Source organism: Chinchilla lanigera, unplaced genomic scaffold, assembly GCF_000276665.1.
Source record: "Chinchilla lanigera isolate Chin_1 unplaced genomic scaffold, ChiLan1.0 scaffold00143, whole genome shotgun sequence".
Classification (NCBI taxonomy): Eukaryota; Metazoa; Chordata; class Mammalia; order Rodentia; family Chinchillidae; genus Chinchilla; species Chinchilla lanigera.
In genome coordinates, this window is record NW_004955544.1 from 3038285 (window position 1) to 3050725 (window position 12441).

Sequence of the window (12441 nt, forward strand, 5' to 3'; positions counted from 1 at the left end):
TATCATGAAAAGTAGTTCAACTATAAATTCCTTGCAAGTGATTTGGGTTGGAAAGACTATCAATTCTAAAAGCATCTAGATCTGTTATGACTTGTATCTAGATGCACCCCCGCCCCCGCAAAGCCTCATGCACTCATAAATAGGAGTTTGGGGAGCTGGCTGGATCTAGGATGTGTGATGCTGGGATTAAGTGTGTGATGCTGGGATCGAGGGTGTGTGATTACTACATTAGTCTACTGATTGGCTTGGCATAGTTCTGGGTGTGGACAATGGGAAGGCCCTCCCTGGGTGTGAGTGCTACCGACTCTAAGGATGTGCAGCCTGAACAGAATATAAGGGTCAGAAAGAAGGCTGCTGCTGTTGCTTGCTGCTTCTTTGTTACTTTGCTGTTTTGCTGCCTTCTGCCCACCATGAACTGTTTCTCCTCTGTGATGCACTCTGCCATGCCACCCTGGAGCCAGTTGATTGTGGACTGAAGCCCACACAAACTTTGAACTAAATAAACCTGTTCTCCTTTAACTTTGGGTGTTGGGTATTTTGTCTCAGCAATGAGAAAGAAATAGTAAGACAAGGTCATAGAGCCAATTAAGACTTTTTTGGTCTTGTTTGAAAAATATATCCCTGGCACTTGGAGAAATGGCTGGTGCATCATAAATGCTTGATATACAGATGGACAGGACAGCGACACAGTACTTGGTGTTCATGGCAGTGAAGCACAAATATACCCAGTAAATACCAAGAGCAGTCATAAAGTATGATGAAGTATTAGTTCTAAGTGCATCCATATACACCAAATAATCCAGATGACTTAAAGTCTAGGTAGAGGATGCTCATGGTGATGCATCTTATGGTTATGTTAATGCACTGAATTTTAGGGAACCAGTATATTAGCAAATGGTGGAATGGCTTCTCCAAAGCCAGGCAGAGCTCCACAGATAAACTACTGACAGCTGTTAAATATGGAAAGCAGATAGAGCCTTCGACACTATGCGCGATTGCAGGCGGCAAATGGAAACCAGGAGACGTGGCACATGATGAAAGGCTAAACAACTTGGCATTGAAGAATACTAAAGACACTGGCTTCACATGACCTATGCATAAAAGAGTCTCAAGACCATCAGAGGAGAGGTGCATCCAGAAACAGGTCCATAACAGGCTGCCAACTTCCTACTGCAAAAGAAAGAGCAGCCCTCTCTGGCTAGAGATCGAAGTTAGAGATGGTGGGCCCCTATGACCCCCACGATGCTATGGGGGTCACTTCACCAAGACAGCAAAGCTGGACCATCACCTGCCTCCCCACCTTCCTGCTGGTGCCAAGCCTACACAAACACAGGCAAAAGCATCAAGTACCTATGCCAGGAAGGGTACATATAGGTGGTATAACCACTGCCTTCCCTCCCTCTTTCCCCTTTCTTGATCGTCTCCCACTTCGGAGCAGGCGCCCGGAGCCTCAGGAGCCCTGGGGAGCGGCTGGCACCTCTCGCGGCATGGGAAGCACATGCTTCCTCCTCTACTTGGTAACGAAACACTGCGGTAGCTGCTCTCAGTATATGTTGGGCATCGCCGATTTTAAAATCCAAATTCTGAAATGATTCATAATCCCAAACTTTTAAAGTGCTTTCAGATTTTAGATTTTCAGATCAGTAAAGTCTTTGCAAATATTGCAAACTTTTAAAAAACATCCACAATTGGAAACACTTTTGGGCCCAAGCATTTTGGATAAGGGATACTCAACCTGTAATAATTAAGAACATGCTCAAGTCGTATATAAATCGTCTGAGCTAGCTTTTCCAGCTAGTGTCCCGCCTCGCCTTGAACCTCTGGATACCAGCTCACCTTTCTGTAGCACCCTGTGCGGATGTGGCCCGCGCCCGCTGGATCTCCTCCTCCAAGCGCCGCTTTTCTTCCTCCAGCCGGGCCACGTCTTCGGTTGACCTCCGCTGCTGAATGATGAGCTGCAGCTCTTGAAGCAGGGCCTCCTTCTCTTTGATGAGCTGCAGCCGGTCTCTGTCAGCCTCGGCCATGCCGGGCCAGGACTCATTAGCAAGCTGGGCCAGCTGCTGCTGAATATTTGAGACTCTGCAAGACGGAGGGGAGGGAGGATAGCAAAGAATTGAAAAAAAAAAAGTCTTCATACACTACTCTCTGCACCGTCCCGGGTTCTGTAAACTCACTTTTTAAAGAAATGGTGAAGTTACTGCACCAACCTTAACAGGATTTGGAATGAAGGGTCATAAAATAGTGCAAAACTCCGTTGAACCATCTCTCCTAGTCTTAGATTCAGGATGACAATTACATTGTGGTTATTTCAAAGAATTGACAAAAAAAGGCTAGCAGCCTTCAACACGTCTATATTCTGTACTGTTCTAGGTTCCTGTGTGAAGTCATCCCAGAGCGGGAAGAAGCTGCTCGATTGTCCCCACCCCACCACTATCTGTAGGCAAATGCAAGGGATGCTTGTGGCTTTTTGCTCCCTTGGCTGTGCCTAAGCATGAATGGCCACATTGAGAAACTAACAAGAGAGAAACCCATCAACTAGCATTCTAGAAAACAACGCTGAAGCCCGGTGCTCCTTCCTGCACCAAAGACCTCAACCAGGTATGAATGCAAAATGCCCTGCAGAAGGCTGACACTCAACAGGTGCTTAAGCAGTGGGTAGCATGGCAGCAAATGTGTATGAGCATGACAGGAGGCCTTGTGAGCATGGATGTTGGTGTGAAATACTCGGGCTGGATATAAACTATTATCCTCACCAGAAGTGTTGGCACAATCCTCAGGGTATACAAACAGAGGATGGCCCTGAATTCCCAAGTGCTTGCCTGGCAAAGAGACTGCATTACTTTTTATGTCCTGAAATGGTGTCAGATATACATTAGGTGAAACCAACATAGCTTATATTTTTATAGCGTCCTTTACAACAGGAGTACTACTGCTTAAGCCCTATAAAAAAAGCTAAACATGGGGTCTGGCATGCCCTGAGGGTTCTCCTGACTCGCAATCTGACACCTACTGCTCTCAAAGATGCCTCCTCTGCAGCACTGCCCAGTCTGGAGGCTGCTAACTGGCCTTGGAGGTTTTACAGATTTCCATTAGGCATGGATGGGAAGATCCTTATTAAAACAGGAATGGCAGATATAGGGCAGGAAAGTTGCTTGGATGACCCCCTCCTGTGCCTAGGGTGGGTGGCACAAACAGTCTGCTTCCTGCTTGCTGGGTGCAGCTCTCAGAATCCTTCTCAACACTGTGCTCCACATAGATACCACCAACTGGCTGGAGTTGGTACACACATCAAAACTTGCTGCCCAGTTTTGTGCCAAGTCAGGCTCCACCTAATCTAGACATGAACACAGGGCCTCATCAGCCTGGCAGGTGGATTGGACATGACTCCTTCCCCAGGTACCAAACTAATCCAAAAACCCACAGTCGTGGAAAGAAAAGGGTACACAAGGTATTGCATAAGTGTACACGTTTTACTCAAGCCCAATTCTCCAAGAAGGTAAAGAAACCATTTGAGTGTCAGTAGCTTTATTAGACAAGTTCTTTTCTAATTCTTTATTAGACAAGTTCTTTTTCTAACTTAAAACTAATTTCCTGAAAATGTGTTGGAAAATGATGCCAAATCATGTCACTGAAAAAACTAATGACAGAGGCTGCTGACTAGGCTTAGGAATCCAACTGGGCCTGGCGTCTGCCTATGTCTAATTAGTGTAATTAAAGTTTATGGTGGTCATGTAACTGAAGCCCAAGGAAAATACATTCGAAGCCGACCCATAAATAAGTTAGTGCCAAATCAGGCATTATACCCAATGAAATTTCTGGAACATTCTACTGGAGAGCAAGACAAGTCAAAGGGAAAGGATAAATATAAAGGCTTGAAAAACAATAAAAAAATCCACTGTGTCCCCATATTTTTTACTTCAATGTATCTGATCCATAGGGAAGCCCAGCTAAAGGTAACCAGATTTAATTGTTATACATATAATACAAACAGATATACTTTAAGAAACACTCTTTTGTATTTTCTAAGGTTTTTGTTGTTATTTTGTTGTGGTACTGAGAGGCCAATCCACGGTCTCATACAGGCTCTAACCCCTGAGCTCCACCCCGACTCCAAGCTTGCTGTGGTATAAGTGTGAGGAGATCAAGATTCCACTTGAGCCTCTTAGCTCTAGGTAGGCGACTGTCTACCAGGATTCAAGTTGCTGAGGGTGGCAGAAGATCCAGTTCCAGATAATCACACCATTTCCAGGAAAATCTCAAATAACAGGCATTATCAGAGAAAGAAACGAGGAATAAAAACGAATTACAGGAGGGCAGGAGAAGCGAAGGGCACCCTCTTAAAGGCCTGCCTACTGCAGGCATACGAAACAGTCTAGCAGCCAAAATTAAACCATGTACTGTAACTTTCCATAGCTTGCAGGAAAAATATGCAAGGACATACGGGCAGGGATGACCTCTTCTCCACCAGAAAATCCAGATGAAGTTGATTTCTTGTAACCCATCTGGAAAAGTCGTCTGGGCTGTGTGGAACACTACGCAAACATTTCTGCAGTCAATAGTGCCCTTTTTTATAATATGTCACTATAGTGCAAATGACTGCAAGTTCACTTTTAAGATATCTATGACTCTAGAAGAATATCAGCATATACTGGAAAGTTCAATTTCCTTCTTTGTATCCAGATTGTGGGTGTGGATATTTGGGACCTGCTTCAGCCAGCTTAGGAGAAGCACATCTGTCTGTCTGCTCTGAAAGCCAAAAGCACTGGAATTCCTTCAACAACTGCTTGCTCATTCATTCCCCACAGGACAGACAAAAGAGCTGAGCCTTTAAAACTATATGCCTTGTATACTGTGCTGCTGGCCTGGACATGGGCCATTGTAAGGAATATCTTTAGTATGGAAGGTTTACTGAAAGCAATACACTTCCTGCCTAAGGTTAAATACAGATGCACTGAGGCTGGATGGACCTTTCTCTATATCCATGCCAAACAGCTAATGTGCAACTCGGAATTCCCATTCCTTCGAGGGTTATCACTTCAATTCTGGGTATTAAAGGAAAAAGTGAAAGGCTTTTCTGTGAAACATCACTTCAGTGAAATTAAACACATGGAAGCAAAGCAAGGTCATGATTAAAGTTTTCAGAAAAAGGAAACACCTTTCCAACTTCATTTTTAAGGGGAACTGAAAACCATTTAAAGTTGGCAAGGGTTCTTTTTTCGTTTTCCCTCTTTTCTCTACAAGTCAACTACCTGCTTTATCGATTCTTGTTTTTGATAGGTAATACAGTTTATGGCCTTTATGTACTCTTTCATAAATGCCTTTAAAAATTTTAAAACATATATTCCTACACTCTGATAGTGAGGAAATGAAAGCAAATCCTCAATTAGCCACTCAAGTATCATATTTATTATGTGATTTCTAAATTTTATTCCCTGAACAGGTCTAATGTAGACATAAGATATGAATCGTTTTGCTTTATGAGTTTTGCCAAACACCTTTTCTGTTACAACTCAGGCACATTAAACTATGATTGGAAATCTGCATTTATGTTGCAGAAATTACTAAAACACCCCACAATTCATGTGAAAATCTTAAATGATTTGCACTTTTCTAGGAAAAATGTACTTTTAATATTAAAAGGTTTTGAGACACATCAAGAGTAATCCAAAATTATTTGAAAGAACACCTAAAATCCTATATTCTACCATACAATTTCTAATGTTTCTAGTATCCGTCCACTTTGTGGACTAGTGAACAGAACTCCAGGCAAGCCACACTCCCATTCGGCGGTGACAAGCCACGATGTAGACTCACGGCACAGTCCAAGTCATGGTGCCAACTTAGAGCCTCATACCTTCACATCTCACCCACAGCTACATTGATACTTTTCACATTTTCTCTTAGTTTTTTTTTTTTGTAAATATCTATTTAAGTGAAAGCAAAGATTAAAGGCAATCTCAGCTAAGATCTAAATTGACTATACAGTACTAAACCTTGATAACCAGTGTCCATTCCACTAACTCTTCATGTGGGAAATTTGAAAGGTCTGAATCTAAAACATCTGAGAAGGGTTCATCAATATACCAACTGCCAAGTCCACCCTCAGCTTCCTTGCTCTGACAACATCTCCCTCTTAGGAAGTGCAGATCTTCAATGGTTAACTTTTTTTTGTTTGTTTTTTTTGGTTTTTTTTTGGTTTTTCTCCGGTACCAGGAACCGAACTCACGACCTTGCACTTGCCAGGCAGGTGCTTTTGTCGCTGAGCTAAGTCCCCAGCCCCAACTTTTAACATTTAAAAAAAAAAGCACGATGTCTTCAGGCTTCCTTATCTTGCCCCAGATGGGGACGACAAGGCTGCAGTGGTAAAAGCTTAGCTTTTCCCTTCTTTTATTTTTATTTCCTTCCTTTTTTCCTTCCTTCCTCCCTTCCTTCTTTCTTCCTTCCTTTTTTCCTTTCTTCCTTCCTTCCTTTTTTTTCAGCACTAAAGATGGAATCTAGGGCCTTTGTACTGAACTATATTGCCAGCTCCCAGACTGAGCTGAAAATTGTGATTCTCCTACCTCAGCCTCCCAGAGTGCTGGGATTATAGGCATGTGCTACCAGGCCCCGCAGCTTTTCTTTTATTCCTCATAGCTATACCCAACTCCTCAAAATAAGATATAAAAATTAAGAAATTAAGAGAAAAATAAACCAACTGATCAAATTCAGTTGGAATCATTATACCGCTGATTCCTGACAACCTATGAACAGCAAGACAAATCCTGGCAACAAAAACTAAGAGACAGAGAAACTGGATGGACCAAGTGTTTTGTTCCTATCGGGACTGAGCTGTTTCCATGGAAACAGCTACAGTTTGTGAACAGTTCTGGAACAAGTGCTCTTAGGTTAAAAATAAGGAGCCATCTGCGTCATCAGGATTGCTTCAAGAAGACTTGCTCTTCCAACTTCACTTTTTAAAAATTCTAAAATTTTTAAACCAGTAACATGAAAACATTCCTATCATAAGATCCAAAGGGATGTTCGTGAAGGGAAAAGCAGAAGCAACACTTCTGGTGCATTTCACATGACCCAGAATTGAAAATACAAAAACTGGCCATCATGACAGTCATAGTTTGGTCAGGGAATTCTCTGCCATTTGGAATTTTGAGTTCAAATTCCACCAATTTCCTCTAAATCTGTATATATATGAAATCTCCACATTGTCCAGTTCTCTGAATTTTCACCATTTTGCACTTCTTAAAGACAATTTCAAAACCCAGATAGACAAGAAGAGACTTCTACAAAATGCATAAAGGCATAAACTTCTCCATCTTTTAGAACCAGCAAAGTACAAGTGGTCCTGAAGGTGATAGGTGTGATGGTTAATTTTACAGGTCAATTTGACTGAACTAAGGGATGCACAGATAGCTGAAAAACGTTATTGTGGTGTGTCTAAGGATGTTTCTGGAAGAAATCAACATTTGAATCAGTAGACTGAGTAAAGAAGAGCAGCCCTCACCAATATGGGTAGGAGTCATCTAATCCACTAACTGGAACAAAAGGCAGAGAGAGGAAGCGAAAACATGCTTTCCTTTTTTGACCTGGGACATCCACTTTTCAGCCTTCAGACATTTGAGCTCCTGATCTTTGGACCTTTGGACTATGAGACTTATACAATCACCATCACCACCAAACACTGGCATGTGGCCCTCAGACTTGGACTGAATTACACTATTAGCTTTCCTGGGTCTCCAGCTTGCAGATGGCAGATGGCAAGATTTCTCAGTCTCCAAAATCACATAAGCCAATTCCTATAATCAATTCTCCCCTCCACTGGTTCCTTTTCTCTGGAAAACCCTGACTGATACAGTAACGAAGCTATGCTTTGCAGATTGGAATGATTTCAAAAATGAGAGCTGTGAGGCTGACATCCCAGGATGAGGTGGCAGAAGGAAAACACTGAACAGTGAACTGTGGCATTAAAATAAAGGCAGTCCACCTGCGCAAGAGCACGTGATGCTCACTACCCTCAGGTTGAATGATCACAGAGGGACACACTGTTTTTTGCATTCTTTCTAATGCTTCAGTGGGTGGGCAGAGTACATGATGTTTCCCTGTCCACGGACACCCCTCCTGCAGTGACACTCACAGAGATCATCAGGGATGTGCTGTATGATAAGCCAGTGGATGGGAATTCCAAGCTACTATGCGTTGACTGTGGTGCTTATCACCTGGGTCCTGAAATGTTCGTACCTGTTCTGGAGAGGGTCCTTGCCAGCGAACTGTTTGCCAACACTTTTCTTCCCATCTCACTGTGCTTCATTTAGAGGCAATTTATAAGGATGCTCAGAAAGAGCGATGCTGGTGAAATCACTAATCCCTATGTGATGAGACCTGATAACATTAACTTCCCTACATTTCACAATGCCTTCTGGGAATGTAAGGCTGTCCCAACAATACTATGAGTTATATTGAGCTCAGTATCTTGCTAGTACACTGGGATGGCTATAGACAGAACAGAATGATTCCAAGGGGACTAGAGAGGTGCAGTGCCACCACCACATCAAGGGACCAGATCCAGAGGGGCTGCAATTAATGACTCTGACCCATGATCACCTTGCTGAGGGCTTCAATAACAGGAACATTTCAAGGATGGCTCTAGAAAGCTTAAAGTCCATTGAAAATAACACACAATGATGTCAAAAATCAAGACCCACCCTCTAAATGGTCCTCACCCACAATATCATCCTCTGGAAATTCTCTCTTTGAGGCCAGCTTCCTCTTTTCATTCTAGGGAGAGCACTGCCTCTGTGGCATTTTTCTCAGACTAGGACAGTTTAAGAAAGGACATGGGGGCTGACTTAAGACTGCCAATGCTTAATGAAAGTCTGCCATTACTCTCCTGTGCTCTGTGGGATAGGGATGCCTTGGGATGGCAGAGGTCTGCTGGCCAACACTTTGATGTCACTACTCTCTTCCCAGTATCCTTTGCTAGCTGCTTCTCCTCTGCTGCCAGACCCTCAGAGGTAAGTTTTCCCAAGGTTTATATCCTTTTCCTTCTTCCTTCCACCCACAGCCATCCTCTTTTGCACTTTATACTGTACCATTGGCCAATCTCATACTGACCAGGTCTTTTATTGGTCCTTCTCAATTTCTGGCACGCTGGGCCGGGTAAGTCCTTGCTGCAGGGGCTGGCCCAAGCACCATAGGATGCTGAGGAGCATCTGTGTGCTCCGACCCCTTGATGCCACTAGTACTTACCCCAGAGGGGTAACAAAATATGTCTAAATGCACAACTAAACACGTCTCTGGACATAGCCCAAGTCCCCTTAGGGCTAAAGTCCCCGGTCTCCATGTCAAGGAGTACTGAAGTACCAGGAAAAGGACAGGAGGCACCTGGGCCAGCCACCCTTGGCTGACTCTAAACCACATGGGTGATTCTTAAATGTTCCAGGGAAGCCAGAAAGACAATTCTAAGACACCACTAAGGTTGAAACAGTGGGGCCAGAACCCTCCTCTAACTGCAGTGCATTTCCTAACAAGCTTCTGGTGATCTGGAAATAATACTTTCATTCAAAAGGAATCATGAAATGCAGTGACTTCCTTCCAAATATTTTTAAATGCTCAACTTTTCACCCAAAATGTATTGTCCCAACATTTAGAGGGTTACTTACTCACTGTGTTACTGACACCATTTCTAGAGAACAAAGAAATCACTTGCTATGTTTGGTAAATGTCACAACAACACACAAAACAATTATAGTCCTAAGTGTAGCAGTGCTCTATTTTCTGTGTTTAAAACAGCACAGCAAATTCCAGCACCCACACTTTAAGTTCCACCGAGAAACAGGCCTGAGTGAGCAGAGGACAGTCAGAAGCTGCACAGAAGGAATGCATGAGAAATGAAGAATGTGGTCACAGAGAGATCCAGTAACAGTCAGTGAACTTGGCAGCATTCTGTGGGGAGACATAAAGCCCACCACGAGTCAAGTCGGAAAATCCAAGAAGAGTTGGGTGCATGCCTCCTAGCGCACAGAAGGCCCATGGCAGTTGAACTTAGTTTTGTGGTAGCAAGTAAGAGTTTACTTTTGTTTCTACTTTTACACATTTTATAAAGCCAACAGAGTGGATTTCCAGATGCCCTGGACCACAGAGTACACTGAGTAGGCCCAACTGCTTACTATCTGGAAAGGAGGACTTCTTTAACCCACCAGCACTCTGCTCTTTTTTTCCTCAAGATAATCAGATAATATTTCATGCATGACTAAGGAAACTTTATAAAAGCTATGCTTCAAACATTTCAGAAGCATATATTTTGAAGTGATTGGTCTTAAGATTTCCTAGAAGGTACAGTAAACATAAAGTCTCTAAAAGGACAACAAGAAAGCCTGGGCAGGGTTAGAATGTTGGAAATTGGGGCCCTGAGCACCCAAGGAGAAATATGCCACACTGAAAATACTGTGCCAGAAATACTGTGCCAGCAAGGATTTCGGAAGCCCCTGAGAGTGATCCAGTTAAGATGGGAGGGAGGGAGGTGGCAAAGAGAAACCCAGTGCACAGACTTGGACAAAGCAGTTTATGGAAGGCAAAGGAGTCCCACTGTAGGTCAACATAAACAATGTCACTTCTTTCCAGCAAAATGAAATCAAGAATGCATTTGTAGCACCTGCTGACCCAATACCGACTAAAATAGCTTTTAAACCAACATGTGTGGCTGTATGCATTGATCTATGGCATTTGGAGCCACATACATGGAGACAGGATGGCTTTGCTTCTGCTGGTCTGAGGGCTTGATATGTTGGTTGGGGGAGGGAGGGTGGAAAGGGTTCTACACCAGCTGGTCTGACAAAGAAAGTTGGAAAGGTCTTTATGCACACTGAATCACATTTTTAAAACTGTCTGCAATGTTGAGAATTTAATATTCAAATATGCACTTAAAAGTTTGCTGTGTACAGTGTTATGATTTGTGTCTAGATGTCCCCCCAAAGCCTCATGCAGTCATGGGACAGGCTTCTAAAATTTGTGATTGATTCATGGTCCAAAGCTTGGATTATGGGTGTGAGTGCTACACTCGCCCTAGGGCAGGTAGCCTATATACAATATAAGGGACAGAAAGAGTTTGCTCTCCTGCTCCTCCTCTTTTCGCTCTTGCTGCTTTCGCTGTGTTCTGCCACCATGAACTGTTGCCCCTGTGCCACGCCACCCTGCCTTGGAGCCAGCCGAGTATGGACTGAAACCTCCACAAACTATGAGCTAAATAAACTTTTCCTTCCTTAATTTCAGGCATTGGGTATTTTGTCTCAGCAATGAGAGAAAAGTAAACAATATATGCAGTAAGAAGCTACTTCAAATGAAGACTATCTTATATTCTATCAGATATTATTCTGCAATAATATGTGGACAACCACACATTGGAGCTATGCTGAACCTTTTTCCATGGGACAAAGTAAGTGAGCAGAATGTGAGATTGGGAAAGCATGCTTCTTACCTCTTTCGGGCTTCTTCATACTGCCAATTAAGTCTGACTCGGTCTACAAGTCTTGTTTTATCATCAAAGACAAACTTTCCAGAGCACAAGAGCAAAAAAAGGAAAAAAGAAAGGAAACACATATTAACAATATTTTCAAAAATATAAAATCCATTTGAACTTTCAGCAACAATGAAGAATATTCTTTTATTTTTTCTTTCAATTTCAATTTTTCAAAGACCTAGAAGGAAACATTCCAAACGATACTCTGCTGCCCCCTCCAGGTGGGGAAGGTTGGGAGTTAGGTTGGGAAGACAATTGCTTTCGTGAAAGTTGGTATGGTGTTTTTGTTTTGTTTTGAATTTTTAAACAGGAGAAGCATATTCATCTACTGTATACTGTAATTCCAAAAGCTGGAACAAAATAACTTTTAAAAGAAATACAAAATTACAGAGTGTAAGTTGAAACAAAGGCAAAAAAGTTCATCGCATTTAATGCCATATGCTCTCTAATTCTCCAATAGATCCGAAATACAGTCCCACAGTTCTGGAACCAAAATGTTTTTAGTTCATGGTGGCTCTGCCCATATTGAACAGGTATAGATTTTTTTCCTGGCATTTTTCCCTAAACTATACAATATATCAACAATTTACATAGCATTAGGTATTATAAGTAATTGAAAGATGAATTGAAGTCTACAGATGAAGTATGTAGGCTGCATCATTTTACGTAAGGGATTTAAACAACCAGGAATTCTGGTATTTGAGGGGTTCCTGAAATCAGTACCCAGCAGATCCCAAGGGATGACTATAATGATGCTCTACTAAGAAGTCCCAAGAGCTGAAAATGGACTAATTGCCTGAGGGAGGAGCTAGAGGAGGCCTATCAAGGTTGCAAGGCATAGAAACGACAATCAAAAGTTAAAAGGAAAGAAAGCAAGGACTCATTAAGTCTGGAATTATGGAATATCACCTCAGAGTGATCCTTGAAATGGT

The 12441-nt window shown here is 42.6% G+C and overlaps 1 protein-coding gene across 1 annotated transcript in view; it reads right to left on the minus strand.

Moving 5' to 3' along the window:
• Wwc3 (WWC family member 3) overlaps positions 1–12441 on the minus strand; it is a gene marked incomplete at its 5' end in the record, with an annotated part of 113917 nt that overhangs the window by 25683 nt on the left and 75793 nt on the right. The window contains 2 exon segments of the mRNA XM_005411401.2: positions 1837–2079; positions 11468–11541. Of these exon segments, the coding sequence (XP_005411458.1) occupies positions 1837–2079; positions 11468–11541 (317 nt within the window).